The sequence below is a fragment of the Gavia stellata genome, chromosome 6 (assembly GCF_030936135.1).
Source record: "Gavia stellata isolate bGavSte3 chromosome 6, bGavSte3.hap2, whole genome shotgun sequence".
In the NCBI taxonomy this organism is placed as follows: domain Eukaryota; kingdom Metazoa; phylum Chordata; class Aves; order Gaviiformes; family Gaviidae; genus Gavia; species Gavia stellata.
The window spans coordinates 18,654,728-18,676,086 of record NC_082599.1 but is presented as its reverse complement, the minus strand read 5'-3'; the positions used below and the strand labels follow the sequence as shown (position 1 = coordinate 18,676,086).

Sequence of the window (21,359 nt, the reverse complement as noted above, 5' to 3'; positions counted from 1 at the left end):
GGGGCCCCTAAATGTATGCTGGAGCTATATAGTTACTATGTAGTAGTAGCCCCTGAGATCCCAGCAGACTTCGCTATGGCTCCCAAACACTGTAAAAACATTTTATACTTACTTCATGCCCTATCTACATTGCATTCATTCTGTTGTTTACAGAACTGCAACATACTCCTACAGCAAAGATGTCCCCCGATCAGGAACATGGCTTTACACCTGCACTAGCATTTGGAACAGTAACACTCACCTGGAATGAATCAAGCAGTAACAGTACAAGCAGTTACCAGTATAAAACACCTTGCAGCACAGATCATAGACAGGGAGCGTATCTCGCAAACCTAACAAGCAGAGCTACGCTGCAAGAAGCTCAGAAGGGATATGTGGCTAGGGAACACAAAGAAATAGAGAATGAAAGGCTGCCGACAGGAGAAATACCTTACAAGCTCCTTTGTAATGGCATTAGATCATAAGACTGCACATTTTCAATTGACTGTACAGCTTCCTGAAAACAACTACAGTATTAGAGTCAATGGTTACACAGTATATAGACAGTGTACATAAGCCCTTCTAATAAAAACTAATCAGTTATCCCTAGTGAAAAAGCCTCAGGCAGGATGATTCAACATGAAATTAATATTTTTACTTCAGATACATTTCTATATTCACACCAAGCAGATGCCACATATTTCACACTGCATTTCTATAATAAATTTGCAGTTCAGAACTTAAATGGGTCAGTAATAATCATGCATGTTATAAAATATTGAAGAGTGTGCCCTTCAGCTCCAATAGCATATTGACACTAGAATGCAAGATGGTATTAGCTTCTGGAAAAGGAAACAAAATAGAGTCTGACTTGCCAGCCATGCATGCTAGAAGAAAGTAGGCTCTACCCTTTAACAGCTCAGCTTGTCCAAACTTACTGTTTTCCTGCACCCTGGCCACGAAGCCTGTGAGAGGTATCTGTGGAGTCAACTGAGGCATAGGGGGAGGGGGTGGAGCAATAGAAACTGGTAGCAACACACACACACACCATATCAGGGAAAGTCAGACAAAGAAAAAAAAAGGAAACAAACAAAAGCAGCCATCAGTAACAAGGACCACAAAACAAAGTACGTAAAGAACAACAAGAACACACACATGAAGAACCTTCTTCAAGCTTGTGTTTCCAACAAGGCTGAATTCATGGTTAGCCAACTGAGATCAAAAAGCAAAGCATGCCTCTGTGTTTAGCTGAACAAAAAGCCGAGTGCAGGCTGTGTGTCTGGAAGCTCAGAGGGTGTGCGTGTGAAGAGACTTGCTCAACTTCACTTGGGGAGCACACAAAACTGAGCTTTTCATCTTGCTGCCAAATAAGGATTACTCAAATTTAGTAGTTATCTTTTAAAAGTACAGTACTAGAAGTAGGGATGATGTTTTGCAGGATTCTGGACTCCTCCTCTAAAATAAGAGCAGAGCGCTACATCAAGTGCAGCAAAGCAGCACTGACACAGGGCAAAGACAACTACTTTACCAGGAAAACAATGCTGCAACATCAGTACTTAATATTCATACAGAGAGCACCTCCTGTAATTTTATTCTGCTGGGATGGGGGGCAGTGGGATGGCTTACTATGTTTTTTGTTTTACATAGAAAAAGGGACCTTGTTGCTTGTTGGTAGGAAAACCAGATGGGCTTAGAGCAGAATGGAGGTTTATTTTCAATTATTAAGTCTTCTGTGCTTAGAGGCACTCAACAACCTAAGAGGCTGCCAAAGTCTTCAACAGCTACAACTGGCTACACCAGTGCACAGTGCTCCCCAGGAAGCACTTGCAAGCTCGTCTTCTCTGAAGTATGCACCTATTTGGTGAGTAATGAGATATGAGTCACATGGCACCAGTGCTCAGAGATGCTGGGCTGACAGCTGAGATGTTCAACCCTTCCCTCCACAGGTAGGGAAGAGGCATGGTAGCAGTAGGGCATGTCATTGAAAGTATTAGCTCCAGCAGGATATCTCCCCATGAAGCAGGGGGGAACAGAAAAAAAAAGAAAAAAGAAAAAACCCAACAAAACATCAATTCAGTTGTTTATACCATGCCCCTTCTCAGCGGAATTTCTCTTGTACTGAAGCCGAGAAATTCCTGTGAAGGTGGGAATTCAGCAGGGTCATCCAGTTGGAACCAAATTTGAAAGAGGTTCTTGTACTTCCAAGTAAGCAACAGTTTTAAATAAAGCCATAACTAAGATTAATGTTTGATGAATAAAATTGGAGCATTTAGTTAATTACAAAACCAATAATCAAATAAACTGTATGGGAGAAATTATCAATAGAAGAGGGAGAACAAACAGGTTTCTCACAAAATGGAAGTAAACATCTAAGAAAAAACAGAGTATTTGTTAGCATAAAAAGTAAACCTTAAGGAAACATGGGACCTGGATTTAATGTCAACACAGCAGCATTAAAAAATAATAATAAAAAAAATCACCAGTTATAGAAACAGAGGAAACCAGTGTAAAGTAGAAAAACACACCCATCAAAATACTGTTTAAAAAATGTTGACAATCAGTATTTTGAAAACACCAGAGAGGCTAGATTAAGGAACAGCACCTGCATTTGAGCAAAAAATTGCTTTGGACAAATGTAAATGTTCAGAAACAGTGGTGTGCACAGCATTTATGACAATTAAACTATTTCCAAAAGTAAAGTGCTGTTTATTCAACAGAACACAACTGTTCAAACAGGAAGGAGTTTCTGTTGCTATGGTGAATTAATCTGGGGGAAGAAGAGCATGGAGGAAAATGAAGGACCAGCATGGGTGAAAGAAAACGGGAGGAAAATCAGGATTAGAAAAAAAAAATAGATAGGCACTGTGTCTGCATATAAAAATGCTTTCTGATAAACATAATACTTCTAAACCACTGAGAAAACTCTTCACCTGTGTGTCTCAAATGTTTTCTATGCATTCTTTCCTTAAGAGGAAGTACAGAGCAGCAAACACTGGTCCAAAGTGATCTTTAGCCCAAACATCAACATTTCTTTTTAAAAGAACTATCACTGTAATGTTTAAAGAGTTGGCACAGTGAAGAACACCACCAGAAACCATTAGAGGACTATCACTCCGCTATCTGTATCTGGTCAAAATTTATGGAAACACCAAGGAAAAAAGTTTCCTCACAGAACCAGCTTTCTACCAACGTTCAGGTAGATCCTTATTTTGCAGATCTTCTAGCAGTGAGCCTTGTTTGCCACATTGGGTAGGCAGGCAGCATGCTGCTAACTAAAACCTGCTCACTTGCCCATGGCATCCATCCCTTCCCTCATTCATATCCATCTATACTACTACTAGAGTGGAAGTACAAAGGAGGAGTCTGCTAAAAACAGAGACTGAGCTCTTTAACAGTCAAGCTTAAAACTAAGAAGAAAGGAGAAACTTAGAATCAGGAAAGGATTTGGAAAAGAGACAGAGACAGGGAGGAACTGTGTAACAGGAAAAGTTTGTTACATGAGCACTGTGGTCTGACAGTATTCTCTTGCCACTAGCCCACTAGTGGAAAGACTGTACTACAACCATATTAGGTCTCCTGCAAAAAAATCCCCTGGTTTTAGTTTATGTTCTCCAAGCACACCTGAAATGCTAAGTATAATGTGCCTATAATAAGATAGGCAATCATAATAATTTCTTGTCATGAATAACAGCAAACAAGTCGGAGGGGAAAACAGTGTAATTGCAAGCAGTGCAATCACTGTACAATTTCAATACAGTTTTTCTTGTTTGTTTTTCCTTCTATTTTAGGAAAGAAAGCAGTAATCTGATTGATGTTCTTCATAAATGAATTAAAGTGTCATGCATGCTTTTACAATCATTTTGCTCAAAACAGTTTGTGATTTCAGAGCTCAGAAGCTTACTTGAATTTTGAGAATAGAGAGGCCCGCCATTAACATGAGGTTGAGCAGAAAATGGGGCAGTCACAGAAGGATTCCGTCTGTATCCACCAGAAGATGCTGAAGAAGTGGTAGAGTTGTGTCGCGAGATTTGCCTGGTCATTGTGCCATACTGGGAACCAGGAGCTGAACCCGGAGCAGCTGAAAAGCATTAGCCGGAGGAACCAAGGAAAAGACTTAAGCAGAGCATTACTTGGGATAGAATGCAGAAAACAGAAAAAAGCCCAGAACATGGGAAATACTTGATTACAGGTCTCAAATAATTTAAGGCCCGTAACAGGAGATTAACAGAAAACAAACATCCCTGTTACAATCAATAATGAGAAAACACACACAGGACATAAACCAACACTCATATAAAGGGCATTTGAGAAATGCTGAAAACTACTTCGAGAGACTGGACTGGAAAATTGAATCAGGTTCCAACTCCTAAGCATATCTCAATTATTATACATGCAATACCCTTTATTAAAAAGCACACAGAAAAAAATCCACATTCTGCTCAAAGCAAATGTTTTCCATTGTGAACCAGAACTTGTCTCCAATCTAACATAAAAAGACACTCTAACAAAACAGTAAAACAAATGTGATGAGCTTCAGACACTTGGCATATTTATTGATCATATTTGCTAGTTGTGCTTTTATATTGGTGGAATTTGCACTAACAAATCAGAATCACCAATGCCAGCTGACAGAAAGACACGTCATTCATTCTTCAGGATGAACACTCATTTTTACCTTCCACATGCTTGCTGCACAAATATCAAGGTTAATAAAACAATTTAAGTTCTCTTTTGGATTAGCCTCTGACAGAGAAAAGAATCACACCTTGCAAACCAATGAATCTCACACTCAAGGTCACATGGATCAACACAATTTTTAAATGCAAAAATTGTTTTGCAATGAAGTGTTTAGTGCTTTTAAATACATATGTATATATCTTATATGAATATATACAAAAATGCGCACACACAAATATATACACATACAGTGTGCGATCAGAAGTTTGCAGTCCTGTAATGCTATCCAAAGTCACTTTCGCTTAACACTTCAGTAAGGGAAAGTGCAAAGGGTTACGTTGGTCAAAGCCTCCAAAGCTAGTTTCATAACACAATTAATTTTTTCATCAGCCTGTGATAGGAAAGGGTAGGGTATTTTTTCCTGCCTGTTTTGAAAAGTACTGCTTCTAGATCCCATCCTAACAGCTGTATGTAATGCTTGAAGTGATTTTTCAAGAACTGGTAGTTCATATCCTCAAGTCTTCCAGTTTGCCACCCACCTGCAGCATTACAGAATCAAATCCAAGCCACTGTAACAGACACTTCTGCTTTGCAGTCACCTTACTCCCACACAACAGAATACATACATCACCCTACACATAAGCTACCATTTTTAAGCCAGAGTGCAACCATTGTGGCTCAGTTTCAGCTGCAGGAGTGATACAGAGGAATACCAATATTCAAGCTGATTTTGAGTTGTTATAGATCAGACTAATTGGATCTTAGCTTTATTAGGAACAGAGATTTGAAGCAACTGGAAGCCTTTTCCTCGTACCTTGTGCATTGACCTTCAGAGGCTTTAACCACAGGAAATTAGTGGAGATTAGATTTGTTTAAAAACAAACAAAAAAATCCCAGAACTGATTTTTATACTAAAATCATGTAAACCCCACTACAGAAGAAAAAACACCCTCACTAAGACCATTAGGAAGAGATGATTATTGATTATGCAGCACGACTGCAATCACTTCAGCATTGACACGAGTCTCACCTATCAGACTGCCCATCGGGAGAGGTGGTGGCAGTGGTGGTGCTGGCGGGGCTCCAGGAGGAGGAGGAACAGAAATGTGTGCTAATAAAATAGTTTATATTCCCAATTAGGCCATATATTAAAAAAACCAAATAAAAAAGCACGGGCACTTGATAGGCTTCCCAAATAAATTCAGGAATTCAACTTTGGTCAACTGATACAAACTCAGGCTCTGATCCTACACAGGGTTCTGTACCCACAGATCTTTATTCCCATTGATTTTCATAGGATGCCAGACGATAGTAAAATTCCATGCCTATTTGAACCACTGCAGGATCAGAAACAACTGGGAAAGGAAAGCCTATATGTGCATAAGAAAGTGAAGACTCATCAGAGGAACAGAAATTTAAGAGGTGCAATAGCAAAATTACATTACACCGAAACTCCACTGTATTCTTGTGAAATTAGCTTTATGTGCTTACAAAATACACAGATAGTAAACAAGTGACTGAGTTGGTTTATTACCAAGATAATAATCCTGCTGGCTTATAATAAAGAAGGATCCTACACATTCTCACCATTCATCGTTCTTAAAAACAAGGGAGTATGCTTTTGATACCGAGAGATCCTGCATGGTTCTCTTTCATCGCTGTGCTATCTTATACACACTAATTCTCCTGCCTCTCTCAATGATCTCCATCATAGCTTAGCAACTTCAGACTGTAATCGTAGCATAAACAACACTGGTGGATAACCCTGAATTCTACTACTAGCAGTGTTTTTGTAGGTCATCATCTGTGTTTTATTTGAAGTAAAGACTTTTATTTAATTAAAAAAAGAACATGTACATACCATCATTGGCAGATGGTAAAGTTAGCAGGCTATTTCAGAAGACAACATTTCTCATCAAACATTACATAAGTGCTGCTGCTTCTCAGGGCATCCAGAAATGCCAAATTGTAGACAGGCATTTAAAAATACACTTAAGCTTTAAAAGGATACACCTCTCTCCTTCTATCCCCTCTCCCCTTGACTATCTTGTAAAAACATGGACCAACAAACGTGTTTTAACCATCTGCTATTCTGTCAGTGATTGTTCTGCAAGTACTTTTGGTAAAGAATTAAAACTTCAGAAGTCCCTCAGCACTCATAAGAGATTTCCTGACTAGGACTGTGCTTCAGGACAGTTTCTACCCTATCATATTCAGTCAAAATCCCTCTGCAAACACAAGCGACTGACATTACAACCTTAAGTTAACATGGGAAGAGTCCCACATACCTGGTCCAATGGTTGGCGGTGAAGGTGTAGGCACGGCAATGGGAATGCCAATACTGCTGCTTCCACTATTCTCTCGACTGCCACTTCCTCCACTACTACCACTATAAAATAAAACCAGAAGTATTAGCACAGCATTTCCTACAAAGGCCTATCAACAGACACACTTCTTGTGTGAGCTCTGCTAGCCTAACTCAATTATAGACTGCTGAAAAATCCCCTCTAAAATGCCTGTCTCCACCTACAATTGCATACAACTAATCAAGTCTGGATGCATTACACTCCTAATAAATGGAATTAGCTAAGCTTATCAATATCACTATGCATAAAATGTCTAATTAAATGCTTTAAAAAATAAAAGGTAAGCAACCATACCAGTTTTAGGCACTGGAGTAACAACTGCAGGAACAATTCAGGGACCTTGTAATAATTTAAAGTAATAAGCTGGGGCTGGAATAGTTCATGCCTAAACTATAAATAATTATTTAAGATTATTTATGCAGTCAGCTGAAGGAACATTTCCTCTACTCAGAACAGAAGTTTAGACTGAGAACTTTTTAACTTAGAACAGCCACGGTAAACCAACTGGGGTGGGGTATGGTGTGGATAATTTTCTGCATATCTAACACTTTCCCCCACCCATGCACACACTTTTTGTGTATGAGAAGTTTGTTTCTAAGATAGTCTGAAAGGTAAGAGTACAGACAGGTCACAATTTGCCTAAATACTGTTATATGATATACAAATTAGAGGCCAGCAATACAGATTTTTACAGAACATACTTCTAGTGAACGGCTAGATAACATTTCTACACATGCCTTTGGGGGCCATAACACTTTTTTCATTGAGGAAGCTGAAAAAGAATCAAGATCCAGGCGGAATCTGTCCTTATCCAAGAGCACTCCTCAGGCCAAGGCTTGAATTTACATAGATTAAATGGATAATACAAAGGGAACTAAGTAGTCAAGATGTTTTGAAGCCAAAACACCACTTTAACCCATCCATGCTAATTAAAGAGTAGTCAGTGATGTTATAGTTTATTTACCATTCCTGGGTAGCTACAAATCAGTGCTGTCAAGCATCAAGTGCAAATCATTCAAATATATCTTAAGAAAATAACACTCTTACAAAAAAAAAGAAACTCAGTGATCTGAAATGGAAGCCAAGATAATTCCTTTAAAATTTGTTTTCTGTCTGCTGAAGACCTGGATCTTGTCACCATGGTTGCGGCTGAATTTCTAACTGCAGTCTACATAAAAGAAGATCTTGTGAGACAAGAGTAGGGAGCATTCACAGTAGCCAGCTAAACAGATTAACAAGATCTTCATTGCAGCCAGATTTAGAAGTTATTTAATTCTGACAGTATTTCATGATCAACCGATCCAGCAGTCCAAAATACTCTGTCAACACCTGTTAGTGACCTACCGCATTTAACTGCCTACTGAGAGTTTAAAAAAAAAATTAAGAATGAAACTCTAAAAAAAAAAGCTAACATCTTACTTTTAACTACTCTGAATTCTTTCATCTGTTTTTTCCCTGCAGTTAAAGCCTATAATAAAAACCAAATTGAAAAAACTGAACTCGCTCAAGAGCCTCAGAAAGATCCAGCCTTGCAATTCAAGACATGAAAAAAAAACACCAAGGTATGCTCGGAACACCCTTCTCACCCAAAACACACACTACTCTTTCATCAAAGCCCTTACGCATATGAAAACAACTGGCTGATGCCAGTATCTGCTCTGTGAATAGGTTTTATTTTCTACCTCTATCATGCTAGCACTGATTATGAGCATTAAGTTTTAGCCAAAAGAAAGCAATCAGCTCTTTCAAACTACCTTCATCACAGTGTTTCTAATCAACAGAAATTTCCCTTTGCAATTAGTGGTCTTGGAAAAAAAAAGCTTAAGTGTATTTTAGGCTAAGGTTAATAATGCAGCTTTAAACCCATTAGGACCCATCACTACCCTACCTTGCAACCGCATAAATTTTGAAGTTTCACTTATTCTTGGGAAACAAGTACCATAGAACAAAATAAATTGATTATATAAAACAAGGCCTGTGGTTATGGAAGTAAGTTGCTAGATACAATGAGGCTTCTATAGAGTATGAAGACATTTCTATGTGTTGGAGAAGTCAACAATACACAGTGAAGTTCTGTTAATGCAGAGTGGTAGAATAACTCACCTTTTGCCTTTCAACAAAAAGCCAACAGGCACAAAGCTTCAAAGCTTTTCTGTGACTTTAGTAAGCATCAACATGCGAGGCAGGAAAGAGTTACAATGAGAAAATGCTCTACCTGTGTGTTCTTGGTCTCTGGTTCAAGGAAGCTGTCCTTCCCGGACTGTGCTGACTGCCCAGTCTGGCAGGACTGGTCATGTAATCATTGGGGACTGTTGGTGGTTTGACTGGCTCCAGGGTTTTGTAAGGAGTATTTCGTCTGGTCAAGGAAAAAAGATTTGAAGACATAAAGATCAAAAGGATAAATGAATCAAGTAGTGAAGCCATTTGTTTTCTTAAGTTTTCATGAGAGATCACTGCACGGTGACCCACATTAGTGTATTAAACAAATTCCACCAGCAGGGTAGACAGGTCACATTCAACTCTCTAAAGTGCTCTTACGTAGTAGACAGATCCATACAAGTTGGCCTACAGCACATAAACTGATTAAAAGAAGCCTAAACTAAATTTACCACCCAAAATATATTCTTTGAACTACATAACACTCAATAGTTACACCCACATAATATTCTAGGGTTACCTTTCAGTACACTGCACGTGACAAACTCTTGTGCGCAACAAACACTTCCACTGTAACAATTTCCTCTTTCCCCCTTCCCCCCCCCAAATGCTTAACTGTCCTAAAAGCATTCTTGGCTAAAGGTATTCAACGCTAAGACAGGAGTAAGACTGAAAGATTCACAGAACAAGTTACATTTGCCATCACCAGTGCTCTTCCTAGTAGCATTGTTTCATGCAGTAATCAAGCAATCTCATATCACTTAAGCAGATCTTAAAGTGCTTCACTGATGAGCTTCATTGTCTCCATTTTGCAGCCCAAGAAAGTAAAGCCCAGAGACTTCCAAGGTCACCTAGCAGACTGCATCAAGTCAGAAATACAACACAGATATTTAGAGATTATTTACCAGACCCATTACTGCCTTCAGAACAGTGTGTTTATTGTACTGAATTGCAGAGCTCTTCAGTTCTCACCAGCAACCAAGAGATCCCTTGCAAGATGCGGAATTTGGCAATGCACCAGCTAAGCAAAAACAAAAATACTGAACTACTGGTATTTAATCATTTGTTCAATTACCGGTTATAACTGAGTTGGGTAAATTATATGGCTTCCTGGTATTTTAAGAAATCTATTGAGTTCCTTTATACAATATGGAATGCAACAGTACTAAATTTTAACTGTAACATTTTATTATTAAAACCTCTCAAAGAGAAAACTGGAAATACCATAATTGTTTGCATGTACTGTGGTGTTTGTAAATTACTTTGTCTATACAAAGAACTCCAGATTATTTTAATATGCAGACTGCCATCACCTATAGATCTGCCAAAAGAGATCAGTCATGGGAAAAATAAACTTTGTATTCCAGTTGTAAGAGATAGAGCTCTAAATACTGCCAAATAAAATGATAAACAGGGAAGATTTTAAATGTGCTTCCAACAGAAATAACCTTGAAAACTAATGTTTTCAAGTATGCTACCTTGGAATGCACTGGCAATAAGAACTACTACTCAGCTCTGTAGTACTGTTTGTTTTGCCTGTACAATTTAAAAACATTGTCAAAAGCAAAGCCCCGATACATCCTCAGGTTCAGCCATGCCTCAGTTTCTCTTTTGTTCTACTCAGCTTCATTGAAGAACTCAAACTCCTAAGCACCAGAGAAGTCAAAAACAATTTCTTTCCACCACTCCAGTCCAATCCTTCCCTTCGCTTTTATACCAGCCTTACATGAAGGAGGAAAACACTCTCCTGACACTGCCCAGTGCTCCCCACCTCACTGTCTGCCAACACTTCAGTGCGGTGTTGATGACTTTCCACCAGGGAGAGCTACAGGGAGTCCAAGGCCTTGCTCTGCCCCAGGACCCTCAAGGCATGACTGGACTGCAACTACTCCCTCCATCCAGCTCCAGCAATTCATACAACCATAGAATGGTTTGGGTTGAAAGGGACCTTAAAGATCATCTAGTTCCAACCCCCCTACCATGGGCAGGGACACCTTCCACTAGACCAGGTTCCTCAAAGCCCCGTCCAACCTGGCCTTGAACACTTCCAGGGTTGGGGCATCCACTACATCTCCGGGCAACCTGTTGCAGTGCCTCACCACCCTCATGGTGAAGAATTTCTTCCCAATATCTTATCTAAATCTACCTTCTTTCACTTTAAAGCCATTACCCCTTGTCCTATCACTACATGCCCTTGTAAAAAGTCCCTCTCCAGCTTTCTTGTAGGCCCCCTTCAGGTACTGGAAGGCTGCTATAAGGTCTCCCCAGGGCCTTCTCTTCTCCAGGCTGAACAACCCCAACTCTCTCAGCCTGTCTTCACGGAGACGTGCTCCAGCCCTCTGATCACCTTCATGGCCCTCCTCTGGACTCACTCCAACAGGTCCATGTCCTTCTTATGTTGAGGGCCCCAGAGCTGGACACAGTACTCCAGGTGGGGTCTTATGAGAGCAGAGTAGAGGGCAAGAATCACCTCCCTCGACCTGCTGGTCACACTTCTTTTGATGTGGCCAAGGATACGGTTGACTTTCTGGGCTGCAAGCGTGCACTGCTGGCACATGTTGAGCTTCTTGTCAATCAACACCCCCATTTGCAATCCCCAGTTTTCCTGTGGTACTTCCAACCTGAGCATTCGAGTTTTTCTGTAGCCTCTCCCTGGTCCAGTGAAGAGACCCCTGCTTCCTACAGTCCCGTTCCCTTTTCAGCCCATGCGATTTCTGTGCAGGACCCGCTCCTCACCATATTCCTTCAGATAGTTCTGCTTTGGAGGGACAAGCTGCATAACTGGCAGCACGTACTTTAAGGCCCATGTTACACACCAAGCTCGTTCTGATTTTACACACTTATCTCTGTTTTCTGGATCAAAGGGAGAAGGGTAGTATCCTTGCGGTTTCTAGCAATTTTTTCTGCATATATTAGGGCAACAGTCATGCCTATGATATTTCATGCTTTGGCAGAAGACGGCTGCTCAAGACAAGAGCTGTACTTCCTGAACAAGAAGGGCAGATAGAAATCTCTGTTACGAACCCACATTATTCCTCCCCCTCAGCCAACTGCTTCCTCTTGTCAAGCTCATCTGGAAATGACGTTCAAGCTGATTAATCCTTATCAGGCATCAGCTAAGGCAACCAAACAGCTCTGGCTTGTTGCGGGGGGGTGGGGTGGGGTGGTGGGTGGGAGAGATATTAGAGAGAGGCAGCTCACCAGTACATCATCGCTGCTGTTTCACTAGCAAATGTCCAAGAGGACATGAAAGCACTCCCCAGCTTCACAAGGCTGATAAACAACTCTTTCTCAGCTGGGATAAGAGAGACAATTGGAATACTGATTGCATGCCCTTGAGCAATGGGAATTTTCACAAAACATGATGAGGAAACCTCTAGGGTAATTTCTCTGCAGAATACACAACAAACACTGCCATCGTGAAGCAGCAAAGCATCAAATCAGGATTAAAAATCACTAAGTCTTAGACAAAAGGAGTTGCTGCTCCTAATTTTCCTTGACCTTGTCCTCCCAGACAACATACCTGAAGCCAACACAACCATGCCAGTCAGCTTTAAAGTGCCTCAGTCCCCCACAGCATAAAGGAAAGACTGAGAGTGACAAATAGGTAGAAGGCCTTGTTTGGAATGCCTTTTGGACGATGTTGCACAGTTGGACAGACAGAACCATATGGCACGTGCTCTGAGCTTCTCAAGTATTAATGTTTCAGTTCCTAGCAACAACTACTTGCTGGCACACCAAGACAAGCAGATTTCACTCCCCACAGGTCCACCGCAGCAAAATAGATGCTACAGCAGGGAACTCTGGTCACAGGGGAACTCAGGAATAGCAAAATCCTTCCTCATTTAAGCATAAAAATGCACAAGCCTGTGAGAATCAAAGTTGTCAATGTGTTCACAATGCCACAAATTTTGCTTAGATAATGCAACAAATATGGCACTAACAGCCATTTCATACCTCTTGTAATATTAATAAATGAGTAGACCAACACTTTTAAGAATGCAGTCTTTCCCCCACTGAAGTTAAAACCTTATTGATATTCTTTTGTGTCACTAAGGATTTCTCCCCAAAATCAGGAATAACAATAGCCTTCTCATTTACCCTATAATAAATCCTTTCCCCATGAAAAAACATTGTTTCAAAAGGTCATCATGAAAATAAAGAGTCAGTGCAGCTGAAAGGGTTTATACAGAAAAGGTAACTGTGCTTTTTGCTAAAGGCAATCAGAATTGCCCTCTATCTATGTATTTGAGAAACACCAACACCAGCACAATTAAAACTTTCTATTACACAGGCGGGACCAAGCAGTCTTCATTCTTACCCTAGAGTTCCCCGGCCTGACATGGGAGGACTTGGTGGTTTTTGTGTAGGCGGATTTGTTCTTGACAAGGTGCCAGTTCTTGCAGGCTGGTTATTTCCATGCTGAAATAAGGGAAAACATGGTTTTATTTTTATAACAGAGCAGCTCTATTATTGACAGCTTTTTTTTTTTAAGTGTAAGAATATGAAGTGAGAATTCCCAGACAGCTGTCAAACAGCAAGTTTTCAGTTATGCAGAAGACAGACACCAGTAAATACAAAGAGTCTAAATACAAGCTTAATGTTATTTTTGCTATTAATTTACAACAGACATCAGAAAGGTAGGCAATTGACAGATTCATGCACAAATCTCTCATATCCTCTTTTCTTTAAAGGGAAGCCACATTTGCGTTTATCTCCATTCAAGTGTTAATAATTTAAATCAAACTTTAATGCTAACAGTACAATACAGTCAGCATGGGCCCAAAATTTCTCAATTTGCCCCTGCTATTTGACTAGCAGAGTCATTCAGGTTGTCTGGGAAGTCTCCTGCAAAAAATGTAAGTGAAGGGAATCAAGGCATCTACTGAATTCAGAGCAAAGCACTACATGTGTTAGAGAAATTAATATATCTATGTATAAATGCAGATGTCAATGTATCACAGATATATTGACACACGCTAACCGCTGTAAATAAAAAAATCAAGTATAGCATGTTTAATCTAAATATCCTATGGAAAGCAGAGAAGAGCATAAGAGAGCGCTAGTTTTCAGTTTTAATGGCTCTGCAGCCTCTACTATCAGTCACATGAGGCACTGTGGGTCAAAGGAGAAATAACACTTCTTACCTTGGCTTTTAGCCACTTAACGTTGGCAAAAAAAGGGGGGAAAAAGGTAGAAATTAATGGCAGATCCATCACAACTGATAGGACAGGTTAAACTACAGATAATTACATTTTAAAAAAATAATTTGTGTCTACTGATATTTAGCTACATCCCAGTATACTAACAGAGATTTTACTGGCTCACTTAGTTATTGGAAGTTCTGCGTCTGACTAAGTGACCAGAGGAAAAGCACTTGTGTCAAAATTAAGTTTAGCTAAGCTTTGCTAGACTTGTTTGCCAGGCTCCTTACGGGCAGTAAAGGGTTGAAAAGCCCTTTGCTGACCATTCAAGTCCAAACCCAGATCAATGCTATTTTAATGGCAACGTGCACTTAAGAATTCGTTCACAAAACCACAGTTTCAGCTATACAGCGCAGAATAGACTTGCCTGTTGTTTTGACACTTAACCTTCATGTGTTTTGAAGAAATCCTAGCTGCTGCATTGAATGGTAAATAAAGAAAAGACTTCTCAAACAGGATGAGCAGCAGCACCTTTCACCTCTGGTTTATTGATTGAAATCTGATTCAAACCAGCACAGTGCTGGCTGCTCAAAACTGTTGGCAGGGCTCTAATGATTGTTATGCTGAAATTTCAGCTCTTATAATCAAGTCATTATATGACTCCATCATAGAATTTCTAGAGCCTTTGTGATTGCAGAGGAAAAAACCAAAATTATGAAAACTTGGCCTCATAAGGAAAACAAATGTAAAATTTTAAATTAATTCAAGTTGAGTTCTCTAATTTTATTCAGGGGGAGGACCCATGGTTTTTGAATGGGGAAAAGGGTTAGTTTCACTGATTTAAAAAAAAAAAAAAAAAAAAACCAAAAACCAAGCAAAACCAAAACCCCAAAACATAAAATAATACCAATGCTATTTTTGAGGTTGTTTGGTAATAAACTGTCACTTCCAGAACAAGCCTCCTAATGCAAAGCTTTTCAAACTGCGGTTTGCACCTTTTCCTCCTCCTCCAAGAAACATAGCCCAGTTTAAAGGCATCCATGAACTCAGAAAAAAAATAATTAAAACATGCTACACACCAATGTGCATATGCGAGATTTCTGATAGGGTCTGCAAAACCACTGAAAAACAGCCAGGGTTTTACAAATCAAATGAGGTTGAAAGCCGCTGCCCTTAAGTTACTCATACTACAAGAACAGAAACACAAAACCTGCTCCAAAATTCAAACGAACAAGTTTAGCTGTGGTAAGTAAATTTGAAGGGCATCCCATTCACTCCCAATCTGGGAAGAGGTTCATCAGCAGAGTGGCAGAATTCAGGCATTTAAATCATTTCTGTCCCCATATACTCATTTCATGGATAAACACGAAGGCTCAGTTTCCAGGATGCCATGGTAGTCTCTCAAGTATTACATTTTTAAAACAGGCTTTTAGCAACGAAATTTGCTTTCCCCTCTCACAGGAATATGTGACCCTTCCCCTTACTTCCCCAGTTGCCAAGGGCAATGGCATAATACAAGGAATTTGTTAAAAGAGAGACCAAAAAGTGAAACTCTTGGTCCTGCCCCTTCCCAGCAGCCATAGATAGAAACCTTTTAAAGGCTTAAAAGGAAGGGTGGCATGGTTTCTTACCCAGCCTCTACTACTAAATTTGCCTGCCTCAAAAATACAAAACGAAAAAGTTTCCTCTCTTTCCTTCCCTTCTGCAGTGTCACTCAGCACTTACGGTGAGTCTTTCCACCTCCTCCTTAATCACTGTTACATTCTGCCTCTGCTGCAGTGACAGTATGAATATCAACATCTAGAAATGATTCAGGAATCTTCATCTTATTTCAAACCTTTCTACTGCTAAGTACTGTTTAACATACTAAACATGTATCTGAAGTCCAACAGCTCTTACCCTTTATTACTATCTCTACCACTACATCAGGTGAGTTTCATCTCCTTTGCTGCCAGTCAAACAATAGAGACAGATAAACACACTTCTTTATTGTGCAGAACAATTAGTTAACTGTTGACATACCGCTTTCTGTAAGTAAAAAGTTCAGTACATGTCCTCTCTGTTGCTGTCAATATAAAAAAGAGTCATATGGGCAGGAAAACACAGAAGGAAGGAACACAAAGGGAACAGGGATTCTTACAGGAGAGGAACTCCTGATCCAAAAGACAGAAGTAAGGGAGGAAAGCAAATGAATCAAAGCAAGATGAACCATATGGCTATTTAATCATGGTTAATAAGCTAATTAATTAGGAGGAGACATTTTCTTGTATTCATTGGCTGAGCTTATGAGGTCAACCTTGCTGCATTTCTTGGTCTGAAAACCAAATGTAGTGCTTTCTGAGCAATTAAAAAAATTGCTTGGAACTGGGAACAGTTTAGGCAGCAGGGTCTAGACTCATTATGATTTTATGAAAAACAGGAAAAAAGACAGCAGAAAACCAAAAGCAGGTATACGTTTTTGTAGGTGCAAGCATTTCTCTACAAATGCCGCTAGGCCAGCCAGCCAGTTGGCAGAACACGACCATCACCAACTGCCTGATCAGTACCGAGAAGGCCAGAGTCAGGAAGGAAGGAAATGCAGGGCATGAGGAAGAGAAGCAGCAGCATGCGTACGGTTCACAGCTTGAAAAGGGAAGAGACTGTTCTGAAATGGATCTGTAAAATAAGAGATAGGAGGTGCAAAAGGAAAAAAGCTTAGTCAAATGAAGAGCAGTACTGAGAACTCCTGCAGAAGCTGTAAGGAGCATGACTCCCTTCTCCTCCTGCTACTTGTATTACTGTACACACAGGAGACAGTTTTCAGCCAGATACCAGCATCCTGGATGACGTACATATCAGAACAAAAAACACAGTGTGTAGGCTTGCTAAGGATGCTTGTGATGCCGAGGCAGAGAACTAGACAGATCAGGATGTTCCCAGAAACAAGATAGCATGGTAAGCGGCAGTATTGGTTGGGGTTTCTTGCAAGCATCATAGAGAGATGTTTTAAAGAAAGCAGAACAATTTTGCCTTTCCAGGGAAAACCCACCAAGCATGGGGTAGTCCTGGTTAAAATTTTAAGGGTTGTCACAAAATTAAGAGAAAGAAACCACAGTCTCAGGTTCAAGAAATAGGAGTCAGCCTCCCTGCACTTCCAAATGATCACAGCTAGGGCAGCGGCACATCTGGAGAGTCTGGACAGTGTGGAGGAGCAGGTTGGCCAAGGACTGAGAGCCAGCAGTGGGCTGGAAAGGAGTAATGCAATTAAGGCAATGAGCAAAACAGGTGTCTGCAACTGCCATGCAAGGCATTTATCAAAGCCAAAAGTGAGGCTGCTTCTGTAACTGGTGCCAGGAATTCTGAGCACCTGGACTGAGAATTTTAGCTGTGGGTTTGGACAGGACAAGCAACGTTTTGGGACACTCAAGCATTGACTGTAAGTACCACGTAAGAGGCTTACTTGCTTAAGGCAACTATTTTGGCAATTTCAGCATGCTCAGATCTGGTAGTCTAAACAGTACAAAAATACCTGCTGATAAAGGCAGTACTGCAGGTTTCTGTAACTGAGGCCAAAGAGACAAGACCAAGAACAGCACGAAAGGGTTGGGTGTGAGGCAATCGGAAGTATCTACTGATAGCCAAAGGATGTCCAGATATTTGCTCCAGAGGCAGCCATCTAACTAACTGTTTTTAATAGTTTCCATGCCAAGTAACAAGTCATGGGGGGAACATTAATCATGATTCAGGGAACCAGAAAGCTATTATTTGAGTTATAAACTGTGTTTGGAAAACTAAGGCTAGGGACATTGCACACAACTCATTTATGTGAGTGAATGTATCTATAAGCACAGAAATACAAAAGGCCGCTTGCACACAGGAGCAAAATCTTTATCACACTGGCATCCAGCAAGTTTCTCCTGTACCTTTCAGCTATGAACTCTCCCATTTCAGACTGCAGAAACTTCAAATCTCTGTGCAGGTTGGTTGTACTTCCCCTGCTTATGTCACTCACTATTTCCCCAACTCCTGAATTTAAAGAGCCAATTTCAGTCTATATCCTGCCATAGCTAGGATCACTGAAAGCCGTCATATTAAAGACCATCCAATATAAATGCTGATCAATGGAAATAAAGGTTTAAAAACCATGCCAATCTAAACTGCATTAATAGTAAGTGTCCGGAAAACTCAGAGCTTAGATTTGTATGCTGTGTACAAGCAATAACCAGCCTTAGATCCATTACCTTTGACCAGTAATCACAGTCATCAACTGCAATAGGAAAAAAACATGATTGCTATTGATGACTCTTTAGTTTTTACTTACAAAGGTATTTCCTTTATTAGTCAAGCGAGAATTATCTGAGACATCCCTACAGAAAGGCAGCTGGCTGTAAGACCTTTTGAAGTGCTATTATGTGTCTGCAGCTAGGCAATTCAATTGCCCTGTAGGCATCCTCATAGATTTTTGCACAAGATTGCCTCCTGTCTCATCAGTGGACATGTTTTGGAGTACCACAAGATGACAGTCAGAGCAGGAAAAGCAGCTAGAAGGGTACTTGTACATGAAGGTATGGAATACCTGAGGAAAGGATACCGTAAAACACCAAGACTAGAACATGGTTTCCTTACAGAAATCAAGATATGGAGTTAGGGACAATGTGCAATCAAAAATGTTTTTCAGAAGGCAGACTGTACGCGGGTGTCAGACACTCAGGGTAACACACTTCTACCACTAGTTCTGTGCAGTTTCAAAGAAATCATTCCTGTGTCTCAATTTCCTTATCAGAATGGGTCAGAAGCCTTCTTTCGTTCTTTACTTCCTTATAGTCTATTGTAAGGAAGATTACTTTCAGAAAATTTAGGTTCCAAAATAAATTTTCTTTCAAAATTGGACATGAGTAGGTAAGTCTCTCCTCAGTGAAATTTTACCTTTAACTATAACCTCTCCCAGTATTATTTGCAACCTAGTAATTACATAGTCTTCTGTTAACAGTAACCAGGTATAGCTTGTCAGTATTGCTTCTCTCTATTTCTTCTTTTTTTTTTGTTTCCAAACTGAGCAGGAAAAAATTTTCAGGTCACATTTGACCTTAAAATGTTTTTACGTATTAAACTGCTATTAACATACGAAAACCTGCTTGTGGATGATAGACAAACTTAATATTGTTCCCTCAGCACTCAGTAGTCTTGTTCAGAGAAAGATACCTAGAGTCCCGCCTTTAAATACTTCAAGCTTTTTTAATTCTTTGAGTTGGCAACTTTGAATCTAGCTACAATAAAATAAGATTAATGTAAAAAAAATTCTTATCAAAATTAGAAAATAAAGAGACCTCATAGTTTTGAGTTTTCTTCACGAGCAGAAAGGCTTGAAACCTACATTTTATCAAATGACACTATGTACACTTCTGAATTTCCCATAGCAAGTGCCCATTGAAAAGCACACAGTGTCAACACTCACAACAGTGTCATTAGAGTTGGCAACAGGAAGAGTTACTTTTTCCCCCAGAGAAGCATTCTTTGCCCTACAGCAATATTTACTGTTTGGCCATGACTCCAGAGAGTTGATGTGACATTGATGAAATTGGCAACATGACATCCTTTAAAGCATGCATGTCTGATAGAGGCTAATACAGAGACAAAGGCAGCAAAGGCTCAGGTTCAGAATCCCTGGCTCACTTTGTTTTTATTATAGTGAATTATTTAAAAGTTAATACTCAAGTGGCTAACACATAAAAGGTCTTATCCTAAACGGGAAGCAGGCACGATTAGGTAGCCTTCCACCCTCACATCAGCACCTCATCTGCCTTTTTGTTTTCCACAGACACAGATGTAAGCATGAGGACTGGAGGCTGAGAAGTGTAACAAGGGTGAGAGCAAGGCTCCCTTCTCTAAGCTTAGTATTTGATAAGTTTTGGCCCAGTCCCTACTTTAAGGGAGTCCTTCCAACTTCCATTTGCTTGAGAAAGATTTCTGAATGCTTAACTCCTGTTTTACTTCCTGGACTAGAAAGCTTCTTACAGTTTTAATGCACTGAAATGCAAGTGTTTTACAGTGACAGAATTCCGATACTTTTCTTAAAACAAAGCTGAAAAGTGATCAGTCTTCATATACAATTCAAGTTTCGTTTTGAAGGGCTATTGGTTCCATAAAACAAACTCAATCCAATTACAGCTATTAGGCATTTCAATTTAGCATGTATTCAACATTTTATCTGCCTTTACCATAAGGCCTCATTTCAATTTCCTACTTAGCTGCCATTTTACAAATTACTGCAATTCCACCTGCCTCCTATTCAAAAAAGTTTATAATAAATTCAAAGGCCAACTTCAGGGTTTTTAAGGCAGCTTCCAAGCTTCCTCCTCCTTCTCCCCCCTCAAACTGAGGATTTTCTGTACGAGTAATTGTATTTGACCTATTTATTTGCTGGCACAGTAGTTTGGTGTTTTTTTTCCTTTCACAAAAGAAGGGGAAGAGAAGAAAGGGAATGTTAAAGTAGCCTCTGCCTAATAGTTTTAAACCAAGCTCTACACAGGAAGGTAGGCTCTCACATCATCACAGTTACTCTTATTTACCAAAGATGACTTCAGCTACGTTCCCCTATCCACAGAGGGTGACAGCCGAGCATCTACTGAACAGACTGGCAAAAACACTTGCCTGTGTGTTTCTTGGAGCCATCTACACATATTCGCGTTGCAAGGAAAAGCCTTCTCACCAGCAAAGCAATTTTAAAAGCTCTCCTGATTTTGACAGATGCAAGCCTTGGCTTCTCATTGACCGATGCTAGCCTTGGGCTCATAGGCATGTATATAAAAAAAACTTTACTCCTTTTGGAGACTTTGCCTATATCTGCCCCTGCAAAGGGAAGGGGCAGGGAGTGGAGCAGCTGGGGCAGCTTGGGGCTCCCATGGAGCTTTCAGACCAAAGAAGAAAGCACCTACGTGATCCTAGGACACTCTACAAAAGCTTTTCTACAAAGAAGCTGCTAGAGGAGGAAACAGCACTGCCTGCCAAGGAGGTGTCTCCCATCAGGGAGGAAACCTGCTATAGAAAGCAGCTGCTT

At 40.1% G+C, this 21,359-nt stretch overlaps 1 protein-coding gene across 13 annotated transcripts in view; it reads right to left on the bottom strand.

Annotated features, from left to right (window-relative positions):
* The window catches only part of ABI1 (abl interactor 1), an 81,154-nt gene that overhangs the window by 6,498 nt on the left and 53,297 nt on the right, over window positions 1-21,359 (bottom strand). For 2 of the 13 annotated variants that reach the window (XM_059818528.1, XM_059818530.1), the window contains 3 exons: window positions 13,501-13,601; window positions 9,238-9,378; window positions 6,945-7,045 (listed from right to left, as the gene is read on the bottom strand). In XM_059818528.1, coding sequence (XP_059674511.1) covers window positions 6,945-7,045; window positions 9,238-9,378; window positions 13,501-13,601 — 343 coding nt within the window. Of the gene's footprint in view, window positions 1-917; window positions 1,005-3,880; window positions 4,058-5,686; window positions 5,768-6,944; window positions 7,046-9,237; window positions 9,379-13,500; window positions 13,602-14,326; window positions 14,342-21,359 lie in introns of all 13 variants that reach the window. The other 11 variants (XM_059818529.1, XM_059818521.1, XM_059818524.1 and 8 more) reach the window with 11 other exon arrangements.